The sequence below is a fragment of the Anomaloglossus baeobatrachus genome, chromosome 8 (assembly GCF_048569485.1).
Source record: "Anomaloglossus baeobatrachus isolate aAnoBae1 chromosome 8, aAnoBae1.hap1, whole genome shotgun sequence".
NCBI classification, from domain to species: Eukaryota; Metazoa; Chordata; class Amphibia; order Anura; family Aromobatidae; genus Anomaloglossus; species Anomaloglossus baeobatrachus.
In genome coordinates, this window is record NC_134360.1 from 114,362,723 (window position 1) to 114,377,977 (window position 15,255).

Below are 15,255 nucleotides of genomic sequence, written 5' to 3' on the forward strand. Positions count from 1 at the left end.
ATGTGCGCACGTTGCATTTTGGTGTGACAAATAAAATGCTGCATTTTGGATGCATTTTGAATGCAGAATGGATGCGTTCTGGATGCTTGCTCTCCCACAGACAAAGAAGGAAACGCATCCAAAACGCACAAAATAAGTGACATGTTGATTTTTAGAACGCATCGATTTTGTCAAAAATTTGGTATCCAAAATGTTGCGTTTTAAAACGCAACATGCGTATATAATTGCGTAATTGTCATAGACTTTGCTGGGGACGCAGAATACATGCGATTACGCTGCAGTTTAAAATGCTGCGTAAACGCATGAAAAAATGCAACGTACGCACAGACCCTAAGTGTTTGTGTTTCAGCTGGTGGCTGCAGAGAGTATGGTTCAGTATTGTGTAACAGTGGCATTGATGTGGCTAGTGAAGATAGTTGCCGAAAGGTCATACATAGAGTTGAGCGCGGTTCGCGGTTCGAGGTTCTCCAGTTCTAAGCTCAAGTGATTTTGGGGGCTGTTCGAGATCGAACTAGAACTCGAGCTTTTTGCAAAAGCTCGATAGTTCTAGATACGTTCGAGAACGGTTCTAGCAGCAAAAAGCAGGGCTTTTTACAGCTACAGTGTGCAGGAGCCATCGCTGGCAGCCTGCCAGAAGCTGGTAACCAAGATAAACATCGGGTATCCAACCAAAGCGCTTTGGTTAGTAACCCGATGTTTATCCTAGTTACGTGCAGGAAGCCCACACTTCCCCGCTCAGCTCGCTCCGCCCCCTCCTGCCCGCGGCATGTACACACGTACACACACACACACACACACACACACACACTCTCTGCACACACGGTCCCACTCGGCTTACCTGCGGTGATGAAGTCCCGCCATCCCGACCTCAGCGCTGTCACTGTCCTCCATGGCCGCCGCTTGTCACATCACCTCTCGCTTCCGACCCGAGACTGACTAGCGGTGACGTCACGGGCCTCTCGCGATATTTGGCTGTGAAGGCGGCGGTCATTGAACTCAGTGACAGGTCGGCAGTGCTGGAGATCAGCGCAGGTAATGTACCTCGCTGACGGGAAGCACTTGTCATGCCCTGCAGTGACCTGGGCTGACCCATTGATGTTAGCTCAGGTCACTGCACTGCTCTCCCAGCCAATGGGGAACATCCTGCTCTTCATTGACTGGGACAGTGTGGATCGTCATGGCAACCCCTTGGATTACACCAGACCTGGATTTGTTTTTCATTCTAATAAATTGGTTAAAGAGGGAATGTTTTGGGGAGTGTTTTTTCAAATAAAAATGTGTTTGTCGTCTATTTTTTTTTATTACTGACTGGGTTGGTGATGTCGGGTATCTGATAGACGCCTGACCTCACCAACCCCAGGGCTTGATGCCAGGTGACATTACACATCTGGTATTAACCCCATATATTATCCCCGTTTGCCACCGCACCAGGGCGCGGGATGAGCTGGGGCGAAGCACCAGGATTGGCGCATCTAATGGATGCGCCACTTCTGGGGCGGCTGCGGCCTGCTATTTTTAGGCTGGGGAGAGTCCAATAACCATGGACCTCCCTAGTCTGAGAATATCAGGCCCCAGCTGTCTGCTTTACCTTGGCTGGTGATCCAATTTTGGGGGACCCCTACGTGTTTTTTTTTTTTTTAATTATTTATTTAATTTAAAATAACAGCGTGGGGTGCCCTCAGTTTTGGATTACCAGCCAAGGTGAGGTTGCCAGCTGTGGTCTGCAGGCTGCAGCCGTCTGCTTTACCCTAGCTGGCTACAAAACTAGGGGGAACCCTACGTCATTTTTTGGCTAAATACAAAGCTAAGCACCCCTTATTGCCACATGAAAGGCACCAAAGGGTGCTCCACTTTTTCTCCACTTTTTCTCCATTTTTTCTCCACTTTTTCTACATTTTTTCTCCACTTTTTCTCCATTTTTTTCTCCATTTTTTCTCCACTTTTTCTCCACTTTTTCTCCATTTTTTTCTCCTTTTTTTCTCCACTTATTCTCCATTTTTTCTCCACTTTTTCTCCACTTTTTCTCCACTTTTTCTCCACTTTTTCTCCACTTTTTCTCCATTTTTTTCTCCTTTTTTTCTCCACTTATTCTCCATTTTTTCTCCACTTATTCTCCACTTTTTCTCCACTTTTACTCCACTTTTTCTCCACTTTTTCTCCACTTTTTCTCCACTTTTTCTCCATTTTTTTCTCCATTTTTTCTCCACTTATTCTCCATTTTTTCTCCACTTATTCTCCACTTATTCTCCAGTTTTTCTCCATTTATTTCTCCATTTATTTCTCCATTTTTTCTCCACTTTTTCTCCATTTTTTTCTCCACTTTTTCTCCACTTTTTCTCCACTTTTTCTCCATTTTTTTCTCCACTTTTTCTCCACTTTTTCTCCACTTTTTCTCCATTTTTTTCTCCTTTTTTTCTCCACTTATTCTCTATTTTTTCTCCACTTATTCTCCACTTTTTCTCCACTTTTACTCCACTTTTTCTCCACTTTTTCTCCATTTTTTTCTCCACTTTTTCTCCACTTTTTCTCCACTTTTTCTACATTTTTTCTCCACTTTTTCTCCATTTTTTTCTCCATTTTTTCTCCACTTTTTCTCCACTTTTTCTCCATTTTTTTCTCCTTTTTTTCTCCACTTATTCTCCATTTTTTCTACACTTATTCTCCACTTTTTCTCCACTTTTACTCCACTTTTTCTCCATTTTTTCTCCACTTATTCTCCATTTTTTCTCCACTTTTTCTCCACTTTTTCTCCATTTTTTTCCCCATTTTTTCTCCACTTTTTCTCCACTTTTTCTCCGTTCTTTTTCTATGGTCGGTCTACCCATTAGCTCTGCCATGCATACTGTAGCTCTACACCTACTGCACATGTTACTTTATGATTGACATCTCTTTCGTACCAGAGCTGTCTAAGCCTACTCTGACCCCATATTTGTCATTACTATATTGTCCTTGTACTGTATTATGACATTTGTATCATGTGTTTCATTTCTTGCTGTGTTGCAATTTTTTTGCTGCATCCCAATTGTACCTCTACATTGTTCGAGTTTATGTTATTGTTCTCTCACTCTTATGTGATACTGATTATTGTCATTTTTCATGATTACATGCAGATAAGTCCAATCTGACGAAGGCTCAGGCCGAAACGTCATTTGTAACTTGTTTTGGACAAAAACATATATGCTTATGAAAAAAATGTTTTTCTTAATACGGACCAATAAAGAGTGATTTTGCATTACTATCCGTTGTGACTTACTGACTTAGTCTGGGAGATTTAGAGTGCCGAGGTTACTCACTAATTTTATCTATTATTACCTCTGAGCACCTATATACCAGTGAGCAGAGCTTCCTCTACAGTAGTTCTCCTGATTAGGCATGCCCTTACCTCATAAGCAGGGCATTGCAGCTTTGGTAGCAACCATTACGACATGGACTCTGCTGCTGTGGACCCGAGAAGAGTGAGTGCAGATTTATTGCACCCACACTCCTCACATGAAGGGTCCGCACTCCTAGAAAATGGGGGATACATTCCCTGAGTGTCTCCCCCCCATATTCTAGACGGTCCAGAGTCGTCGTGGGACCCCTTTATTTTTTTTCTTACAATAAATTGGTGAAAGAGGAAATGTTTTGGGGACTGTTTTTTCAAATAAATTTCTTTTGTCGATTTTTTTTTTTTTTGTTATTACTGACAGTTTATGATGTTGGGTATCTAATAGACGCCATGACATCACAAACTGCTGGGCTTGATCTCAGGTTACTTTACAGCTAGTATCAACCCGATTTATTACCCCGTTTGCCACTGCACCAGGGCACGGGATGAGCTGGGGTGAAGCACCAGGATTGGCGCATCTAGTGGATGCGCCACGTCTGGGGTGCCTGCGGCCTACTATTTTTAGGCTGTGAAGGCCCAATAACTATGGACCTTCCCACCCTGAGAATACCAGACCACAGCTGTCCGCTTTACCTTGGCTGGTGATCCAATTTGGGGGGGACCCTACTTTTATTGTGTAATTATTAATATTTATAAAATAATTATAAAAAAGAGCCTGAGGGGACCTCCACATTGGATCCCCAACCACGGTAAAGCTGCCAGCTGTGGTTTTCAGGCTACAGCCGTCTGCTTTACCCTAGCTGGCTATCAAAAATGGGGGGACCCAACGTCATTTTTTTTTAACTATTTTTTAAATAGAAAAAATGAATGGGCTTCCCTGTATTTTGATTGCCAACCAAGGTAACGGCAGGCAGATGGGGGTGGCAACCCATAGCTGTCTGCTTTATCTGCGCTGAGAATCAAAAATACCGCGGAGCGCTACGTCATTTTTTTAAAGATTTATTTTTACAGCACTGTGATGTCCAGCAATCAAAATACAGGGAAGCCCATTTTATTTTTAGTTATTTAAATAAATAATTAAAAAAAATATATATGGGCTCCCGCTGCATTTTTTGTATTGCTAGCTAAGGGTAATCCAAGCAGCTACTGGCTGCTAACCCCCACTGCTTGGTGTTACCTTCACTGGCAATGGAAAATCCAGGGAAGCATTTTTTATTTTTTTTGCCAAAAAACTACAAAAAAAGGACGTGAGCTTCGCCATTTTTTTGTATGCTAGCCAGGTATAGCAGGCAGGTGCTGGAAGAGTTGGATACAGCGCCAGAAGATGGCGCTTCTATGAAAATGCCATTTTCTGAGGCGGCTGCAGACTGCAATTCGCAGCAGTGGGGCCCAGAAAGCTCAGGCCAACCTGTGCTGCGGATTCTAATCTCCAGCTGCCTAGTTGTATCTGGCTGGACACAAAAATGGGGCGAAGCCTACGTCATTTGTTTTCTAATTATTTCATGAAATTCATGAAATAATAAAAAAAGGGCTTCCCTTTATTTTTGGTTCCCAGCTGGGTACAAATAGGCAACTGGGGGTTGGGGGCAGCCGTATCTGCCTGCTGTACCTGGCTAGCATACAAAAATATGGCGAAGCCCACATAATTTTTTCAGGGGTCAAAAAACTTCTGCATACAGTCCTGGATGGAGTATGCTGAGCCTTGTAGTTCTGCAGCTGCTGTCTGTCTGTATGGAGAAGAGCAGACAGCAGCTGCAGAACTACAAGGCTCAGCATACTCCATCCAGGACTGTATGCAGAATTTTTTTGCCCTCCAAAAAAATGACGTGGGCTTCGCCATTTTTTTGTATGCTAGCCAGGTACAGCAGGCAGCCACGGGCTGCCTCCAACCCCCAGTTGCCTATTTGTACCCGGCTGGGAACCAAAAATATAGGGAAGCCCGTTTTTTTTTAATTATTTCACTTATTTCATGAAATAATTAAAAAACAAATGACATGGGCTTCGCCCCATTTTTGTGTCCAGCCGGGTACAACTAGGCAGCTGGGGATTGGAATCCGCAGCACAGGTTAGCCCGAGGTTTCTGGGCGCCTCTGCTGCGGATTTCAGTCCGCAGCCGTCCCAGAAAATGGCGCTCTCATAGAAGCGCCATCATCTGCCGCTGTATCCAACTCTTCCAACAGCCCTGGAGCCGGGTGGCTTGTTGGGTAATCATGAGTTAATACTGGCTTTGTTTTACTAGCCAGTATTAAGCCAGAGATTCTTAATGTCAGGCACGTTTGACCCGGCCATTAAGAATCTCCAATAAAGGGTTAAAAAAAAACACCACACAGAGAAAAAATACTTTAATAGAAATAAATACACAGACACATTAGAGACTCCATCTTTATTACCCCCTGTCAGCCCTCCACGATCCTGCTCTTCTGTCTTCTTTCTTTCTAGTGTAGTAGTAGTGACGATTGTAGTGAGGATGAGGTTCACCAGCCCATCACTTGGGGCTGGGGAACCTCATCCTCAGTACAATCCTCACTACAATCGGGAAGCAGCGTGCAGCCTTCACTCCGTGAGTGATCAGTGCTGGCTGTCAGCGATAACAGCGGTAACGCTGACAGACGCGTTACCATAGCAACGGTGCTCTCGGAGCCGCGGTTAGCGGTGACGTCACCGCTAACTGCGTTGCTATGGCAACGGTGATCTCCGTTAATGACCGGCTGTGTCAGCCGGTCCCTAACGGAACGGGGAGTCGACCGTGTGCTAGAGCATGTCGCCGGTACACGGCGATACACATATGTGCACCGTGTACCGGAGAGATGCACTCGCAGGTCCTACATGACGTGTCATAGTCATGTGACCAGTCTGTAGCCAATGAGATAATAGCCACGTGACTGGTCACATGGCTATTTTGACGTCACGATAGGTCCTGCATCTCTGCTGGCAGTGCCGTCACCGGGAGGATTCAGCGATCATCGGATGGAATAGCGGCAGGAGACAGAGTGCAGAAGGGATCGCGAGGACCGGTAAGTGTTATGGCAATGTTTATTAACTGTTTGTGTACATTTATAATGCATTTTTATGTGTTTGTGATTGCCTCCCATTATAGCCTATAGGTTCGAGTTTGGTTCGTCGAACGTTCGACGAACCGAACTCGAACGGGACCCCCGTTCGGCGAACCGACCTCGAGCCGAACCGCGACCGGTTCGCTCATCTCTAGTCATACACCTTGCACTGGTAGAATCTGTGGTGTGGTGTTCAGATTGTGATGCATCACCTTGTGATTGTGGTAGAAATGTGGAGACAAAATGTCTATTGTGGAAGCATTTTTTTTTTAGAAAACCAAAGCAAATAATCAAAAAGGAGAAATTGAGTATAAAGACCAAAGAAAAAAATCCCCTAAAAAATACTTTACTTAATACTAATTAAAACAGTATACTCTAGAACCATCAATATAGTCCTACCAGACCGTGGTCAAGTGAAGGGGGATGCAAAACACAAAAATAAAGTACAGGAGAAGGGGTAGTGGTGAAAAGGGTTACAGTATTCACTAATACTTTCAAGAATTATGATGGTTATAAGGGGCGCTATGTCTGACAACTAGCCCTCACTGACCTATCTACCAGCGGAGTTCCACCATGATGTTTTGGGTGCCCCCTGCTCCTCATCAACTCTTCCCTACTTCACCCTATATTTGCAAAAGATTAACTCCCATCACCATAAATAATTGTATAAATAACCATGATACAAGCTCACCGCTCTCAATACTGGACTATATCACATTGATCCTGAACAGATGATCCCAGGTGAGGACGTCCACAATTCAGGAAGAAAATATCCAGTGGATCACAGGTAAATTTAAAATTCAAATAGCTTTATTTCATACATTAAAAGTCCACATCATGGAATCCAGCAGACAGGTACAAAAATTGTAGAAATAGCATCGTCCAACACGTTTCAACATATTACTTGTCATAAAGTCTTATTCATGGATGTATGTTACACAGAATGGTAGCTTTAAATACCCTAATAAAAATATTTTCAATTGAAAACATTTTGTTTTTTGATCCAAAATATTATGCTTTATATGAAGACATTGGAGTCGAGTTTTACTAGACAGATGAAATTGACAGCAGTTTTTCTAGTAGGTATCGCTATTTTAGTACAATGATCTATGCAGATATTTTGCGATTTAAAGAATGATATACTTGTAGCGAGTAACCATCCCCGTACTCAAATCGCTAATATTTTTGTCACATGTGTGGGTTAGCATGTCTTCCTTTGTACTTGTAGAGTAGAAATACAAAATAAGTGAAATATTTTTATTATTTAGATCAGAATAATATGCATCATTGCTTGGAATAATAATAAAAAGATTGTTAAGAGCTCCAGTTACAGTCAAAACAAACAGCTATACATAGAATTCTTTTTGCAATAGCAAGGAATAAATGTATATTATTCATGTATTTTTTGTTTTTATTCACTATTGCTTTGTATGTTCCTAGTGAACACTTTTTAATGACATAGCTGTGTTTTTGGGTGGGGGAAAAAATGATTGGAAATCCTTGTATCAGATGCATTATGGGTTTTTTGTAGGGTATTTAAAGCTACCATTCTGTGTAACATACATCCATGAATAAGACTTTATGACAAGTATTATGTCGAAACGCGCTGGATGATGCTATTTCTACAATTTTTGTACCTGTCTGCTAGATTCCATGATGTGGACTTTTAATGTAAGAAATAAAGCTATTTGAATTTTAAATTTGCCTGTGATCTGCTGGATATTTTCCTCCTGCATAAATAATTGTGGAAGTGAATCGTGCCATAAATCTGTCAGAGGTCAAAAATGACAATTATTAAGTCCTCCTCAGTTGTTAAAGACTCAAACTCAAACTGCCTGATTCTACAAATTAGATTAATACTCGTAAAACACAAACACCAGATGTATAAAGTATAGACGGATAATATAATATTGTCAAAATTCCCAGCAAGGACTTATCTGCCAGTATCCGCAAAAACCTAGTCCCAACGTGTTTCCCCCCCGGACTTATTGGGGTTCAACAGGGGACCTTCACAGGACAATACTCCAGGAACAAAAGAACCATCTAGTGGTGTCCATTCCAGAAGCAAACAATACAAGTGCCTGGATAAAGTCCCAAGATTGAGACTATTTCATGTCCACAGTGGGATAATGGGACACTAACCGTCAGGTAGGTAATGGCGAATAGTCAATCTAATGGCTTTAGAGCGAGGTGACTCCTGAGTAAGACGTCTACGTTTATATGCATTGTTTTTGTCCAGACGATGGCGTTTTTGTTCAGGAGTATCAATAGCGCAGCGTTTTTGTTGATGTACTGCCCGAAACTAGTTTTCATGTTGTTTTTTGTATTATTTCGGAGGAAACATGTTTGCACTGCTACGGGAGTCCAGGAGTAGTGATATGCACTGAAATGTACAGGCGGGTATGTGGGCCTGTTAGGAGAAGTGAGGAAGCTTTCTTGTGTGTAAAACCTGCACTTCAGTAAGTGGCACTGCTGTTAGATTCCTGAGTGATCTTAGACAACCTTAGTGATGTTTGCGGGCTGACTCAGGAACTCTCGCGGTACTTGCGATCTCTTGTGAGACTTCATAAGTGAGAGCGGTGCCAACAGTGAGGGTGTCTGAGGTAAGACTCCAGGGCTTCCACGATCACTTTCTCCCAGCCGTGTGATAGCGGACAGGGAGGCCCCTGGAGTGACCTTAGTTAACCTTAGTCATGGCAGCAGGCTAACTTGGGAACTCTCGTGGTTCTCCCTCCCTTCAAGAAGTTGTAGCAGATCATGGTTTGCTCTGGATTATCCACGGATATGTTTTTGGGCTAATTAAATGTTAAAGGCTGTGTGTATTTTTTTGTAAATAAACATGTGTATGTATTTTTTTTTTCGTTCTCTCTCTCTCTCTCTCTCTCTCATCAGTGCCACCAAGTCTCGTCAGTGCCGCCATGTCTCATCGCTTGACGCAATATCGCTCAAAGCATGGCGATGTCAGGCGAGGGCGGACATACCCAGCCACGCCTCCTTACTGCTCCGTGACATTGAAAATGTGTAATTTAAAACACCAACACCTCATTATACCTGGATGTGGTATGTGGTATGTGGTATGGGTAGCACAATGTTAGAATGGGAACAGAATTGTGCTTACTCAGCCCACAATTTGGGTTCCACCTGCACTGTTGTCCATGGTTACCATGGCTATGATGTGGGCGCGAACTGTGGCTGCGCAACTAACAGTGCCACAATGCATTATGGGATACAGTTACATCTGCATCTGGCAATTATGTATGTAGATCTATTGATTATAATAAACTTTGTTCATGGGAAAAGCCTTTTTAAACAAAAATGCTGTTTTACCTAAAACTATTATTTTTAAATATTATTTTAAAGCAATTGAAATATATTAATTTTAAATATTTTTGTCTATTTTATTTTTAATTTACAGGAGGACTCTCAAAGGTGAATAAAAACATGAATGACGAATTCATGTCCAACAGGTAAATATTATACTAATTTCTGCTTTGCAAAGTATGTAGATAGATTTTAACCCCTTCACAACATCCATTTTGATCTCACCCCACAGGGCCGCCACTAGGAATTTCACGGCCTCATACTGGTAAAATTTTTGGGCCCTCTTGAGACTCTGCTCAGGCTCCACCCCAGCTCCGCATCCACCCCATCAAACCTTCCACACTCTCACCACCATTCTTAAAAAAAAAAAATGTATAAACCGGGCCCCATATACCAGTCACGGTTGTCATGCGCTGACGGCGACCCTGTCACCCCATACTCGGCAGGTGATAGTTGTGTGTTACCACCAGGATCTAAATCTAACAATCACAAGTGGAGCAGAGCTCCACCCGCGATTGTTCACCTGTTAAGGTTGGAGGTTTTCTTTAAATCAAATATTTCAGAGATTTACGATGTGTCTTTAAGAGATTTACGAGTAATTCCTGGTTCAAGCATTCACGAAAGAGTGCAGGATAAATGTGAGCTGAGTGTTACTGCGATCTTTGTGAGGCAAAATGAACAAAACAACAGCAAGTCAAGTATTAGTTTTATTTTTTTTTTTGCCCTTCACCGTGCAGTATAAGTGGTTAGTGCGATTGCAGTGATACCAAATATATATTGTTTTTTTATGTCTGTTAATTATCACACACTAAAAAAAGTTGATTTTTTTTTTACAGTTGCATATTTTAAGAGCTATAAGTTTTCTATAATTCTGCCGTTAGTCATGTGAGGGCTTATTTTTTACTGGATGAGATGACGTTTTTATTGTACCACTTTTGGGTGCACAATATTTTTTGATCGCTTTCTATTCAGATTTTTGGGAGGCACAATGAACAAATACCAATAATTCAGAAATTGTGTGGTTTTTTTTTATGCTTTTCTGTTGTGCATGTCATCTGAGTGGGTGCTGGTGTGGAGCTCCCTCTGGTGGCCAGGAATGGTAATGAAGCTGAGTCTGAATCTGTGACTCAAACAGGCGTTGGAATTAATTTGGAATCCAGGAAGTCTTATTGCAGACCAGCGTGGTGTACTTAGGACAGCTTGGCTGCTGCCGGTGATAAATGTTTGCTTCTGCCTCTGAAGATGGTTTGGAGTTTGTCCTTCAGTTTCCTCTATTTATCCTGCACCAGAATTCGCTCCAAATAAGTCTGCAGGTTTTCTTTTCCTAATTGCTGGTTTTGCACCTATGGGTGTTTTTGGGTTTTTTTCCATTTTTGTTCTGTGTTTGTTTTCTTGTATGTGAGGATCTGGCTCTCTGCTATTTTAGAGAGGGCAGTTCCTCCAGCAAGAAAGGGAGTTTCTCCCTGTTCTGATTTTGATTATTCACTTTAGAATATTATTTGTTCTGTGATTTTGTTCCTTCCCATTATATCTGCAGTTCTGTTTAAAGTGTCTGGCACGAGAGTACCTGATATAGTGAGGGAAAGACCATGTGGTCTTAGGGCTTTTTTCTATCAGGAGTTTGGTATTTTTGCAGGGATTTTTGCTGGCCACAATCAGTTATCTTCCCTGTCCTGTTGTATCTAGTAAGTCGGGCCTCACCTTTGCTAATCTATGTTTTCTATCTGTGTATTGTGTTTTCTTACATCACTGTCTTTACATGTTGGGGGCTTGCTATTCCTTTGGGGACTGCTTTGAGGCAAGTTAGGATTTCTCATTTCTATCTTTGAGGTGTAGCAAGTTTCTCCGGCAGTGACGAGGTGTCTAGGTGTGTTAGGAACATCCCACTGCTATTTCTAGTGTTGTCCGAAAGATAGGGGATTGCGGTCAGCTTAGTTTCCAACTACCCTTGTGGTTTTTGTTTTTTCCTGAGTAATGGGATTTTTTGTGATCGTCCACGGTTACCATTTCATAACACTGTTCACTGTGTAGTTAAAGTGATGACAGCTGTAGTCTTCCGGTAAGTACGATTATGTCAATACCACATTTATATATTTTTTGTATGTTTTGCCACTTTTACACAATAAAAACAATTTTATAGAAAAATAATTGTTTTTGCATCACTGTGTATTTTTTCAGTAACTGTATTCTGAAAGCTATGGCTTGTTTTAATTTTTTTTTGCTGACGTAGCTGTGTAGTGTTTTTTTGGTTTTTTTTTAATTATAATTTTTTTTTTTTAGGGACAAGCCCTCCGCACAGTAGGATTGACCCTTCATAACCATTCATACTGTGCAATTACTTGAATACAGTATAATGACCCTCAGATAAGCCAGAGCCCTTCAAATATTGTAATTTGCCCCTACATAGCCATGAAAATAGTATGTTGGCCTCCACATAGTCCTCCAAATATCGAAATGCATACCCCCAGGTAGTATAATGCACACCCCCATAGCCCTCCATATAGTATAGTACAGACTCCATAGTCCTCCATATATTATAATGCACACCCCATAGTCCTCCATATATTATATGCACACCCCATAGTCCTCCATATATTATAATGCACACCCCATAGTCCACCATATATTATTATGCACACCACATAGTCCTCCATATATTATAATGTACACCCCATCTGTTACGAACCGGCGCCGCCATAGCCGCAAGCAGCCTGCTGCGGTTCCTGTTGCGCCCAGGCGCCGGCTGCCGTTCTTGGCCGTGCCTCGGGTCGTCCAGTTGGCTGTTCCTTCCACCACGTCTAAGTGTGGAGAGGCGGCTAGTGCGCATGCGTGCACCGATTTACCCCAGCCAGAGTCTAAAGCGGGCTTTACACGCTGCGACATCGCTAATGCGGAGTCGTTGGGGTCACGGAATTCGTGACGCACATCCGGCCGCATTAGCGATGCCGTTGCGTGTGACACCGATAAGCGATTTTGCATCGTTGCAAAAACGTGCAAAATCGCTAATCGGCGACATGGGGGTCCATTCTCAAATCTCGTTACTGCAGCAGTAACGAGGTTGTTCCTCGTTCCTGCGGCAGCACACATCGCTCCGTGTGACGCCGCAGGAACGAGGAAGCTCCCCTTACCTGCCTCCAGGCCGCTATGCGGAAGGAAGGAGGTGGGCGGGATGTTACGTCCCGCTCATCTCCGCCCCTCCGCTGCTATTGGGCGGCGGTTCAGTGACGTTTCAATGACGTCGCTGTGACGCCACACGGACCGCCCCCTTAGAAAGGAGGCGGTTTGCCGGTCACAGCGACGTCGCCGGACAGGTAAGTATGTGTGACGGCTCTGGGCGATGTTGTGCCCGTGTCGATATGCCCGTGTCGCGCAACAGATGGGGGCGGGTACCCACACTAGCGATATCGGGACCGATATCGCAGTGTGTAAAGTAGCCTTAAGCCCGGTGTTTTGCCTAGTGAGCATGCTCAGCCTGTTTGTGTTATGTCTGAGACTAAGTCCTCAGTTCAGGCTACTGAGCATGCTCCCACAATTATACCTAACAGCCTCTTTGCACAGGTACTTGGACTTCGTGCTGTGCTTAAGTTCTGGGATGTGCCTACTGAGCATGCTCAAACTGATAGTCTGCTTTCTAAGCCTGTGGCTCAGGCTACTGAGCATGCTCAGGCACTTAGTGCATCAGAGGCTAGGTCCGGTAAGGACCTCACTGAGCATGTCTGTGAGGTGGCAGGCCCTGATAGGGCAGAGGGTGTCAGATGTCCTGATGACGTGGCAACTCCGGACTGGCTCGCAGAGGCCCGCCCCTATGATCTGGCACCTCAGTATTGGTCGTCAGACGATGACTGGTGAAGTGTTTGGGGCGTGGCTGCCATGAGGTCATCAATGACGTGGCGGTTACGGATAGGTCGCATGTGACGTCACTGATGACATGGCACTCTGCTATTGGACCTTGGTGGTTCCACCCTGGGTTTGGGGCGGACCCAGGTTATAAAAGGGGCTGGAGACAACATGGAGGTGCGCAGTCTTCACTTTTGCTCAGTCAGAGCACACCTCCATGTTAGAGCCTCATTGCGGCATAAGCCTATGTTGGGAAGCAGTAGGTAGGGTTAGGCGAACGGTGCCTGTCACGCCAAGATTCGTGGCTCGGCACATCAGAGTCAGGCGCCGTGCTTCCCTCCTGCCGTTCCAGTCTTGTTATAGCAGCCCAGTGGCGTTAACTGGGCTGCGGCTGCTGTGCTACCTGTCCGATTGTGCCCCCTACGCACACGGACAATGCACCTGCTGCGCCACCTGTCCGATTGTGCCCCCTATGCACACGGACAACGCACCTGTTGTGCCCCCTACGCGCACGGACAGCGTACCCCAGGACCCCTGTGGAGTTAACAGGGTGTTCCTTATCCTCCTCGGCTTCCCGGTCAACGCTACTGGTGTATCCATCTGGCCTGACGTGTCCTACACACACGTAGCCAGTCGAGAGGTGGCCAGAAACGCTAATCAGAGGACCGCTCGGCCTGACGTGTCCTACACACGTGGCCGACAGGGCGCTTTCGTGGAGGTCTTCCGGTCAACGCTACCTGGTTACCACCCGGCCTGACGTGTTTCCTGCACACGTGGTTGGTGTAGCGCTAGGTGCACCAAAACGCTAATCGGGTTGTCGTCCGGTCTGATGTGTCCCAACACACGTGACCGGTTCCCAGAGTTCCTGGGTTATCTCAGAGCCATCCAGCTCTATAGTCTCCGCCTAACCCTCAGGTGCCAGCAGCTCCTTTGTCATCTGGAGCACGGTGGGCCCCGACTGGCGATTAGGATATATACCCCCTGGTCCTAATCTGCCGGACCCCCCGTAACACCATCGACCTCCATATTATATGTCACACATCTATGATCTTTGATTAAGCGCACAAGGCCCTCTGGTCATTTTGTTTGTTTTAAACATTTCTCTTATGTCGTTCCAATAAAGAAAAAACAATGTTATTCCTGCAAATTCCTCATATTCCTTTACCTGATGGAAAACACTATTTTTTTTCTAAATGAAAGCATAGTGCATATAAATAAACATAGGTTATTTATTAAAAGCTATTTTTGATCAAAAAAGCGTAAAGGCATCCCACTGCAACAAGGTGTACCCAAATCTAGATGGTACGTAACACTCTCTAGTATTAAAACCTTACCACGTGTCTAAACAGACCTCAATCTGAATAAGGGCAGAGAGTGACTGGGTTTTGAATATGGACACACAGGCTTGGGAAGCACTATAGATGACATGCCCTTCATTATAGTAAAATTAAAGTATTACACATCGATCCTCAGAGGCAGGACTTTTCTGTGGCAGTAGCTCTATGAAAACTTTGAAACATCCAACGCTAGAACCATGGTATGCAAAGCCTATCTATTCTACAAAACTCATAGTTATACACCAAAAAATATATGCAAGCCAAATTTTATGTATTTTATGTATTTTTATGTATAATAAAGATGTTGTTAATTAAATTACATAAATTGGCTTGCATATATTTTTTTGGTGTATATATAGATTTTGGTGCAATAGAGCCA

General features: G+C 43.8%; 1 protein-coding gene across 7 annotated transcripts in view; it reads left to right on the plus strand.

The window, feature by feature from the left end:
- The window catches only part of PDE4DIP (phosphodiesterase 4D interacting protein), a 1,984,767-nt gene that overhangs the window by 1,578,333 nt on the left and 391,179 nt on the right, over window positions 1-15,255 (plus strand). For all 7 annotated transcript variants that reach the window (XM_075321961.1, XM_075321954.1, XM_075321957.1 and 4 more), the window contains one exon: window positions 9,797-9,848. In XM_075321961.1, coding sequence (XP_075178076.1) covers window positions 9,797-9,848 — 52 coding nt within the window. The remainder of the gene's footprint in view (window positions 1-9,796; window positions 9,849-15,255) is intronic.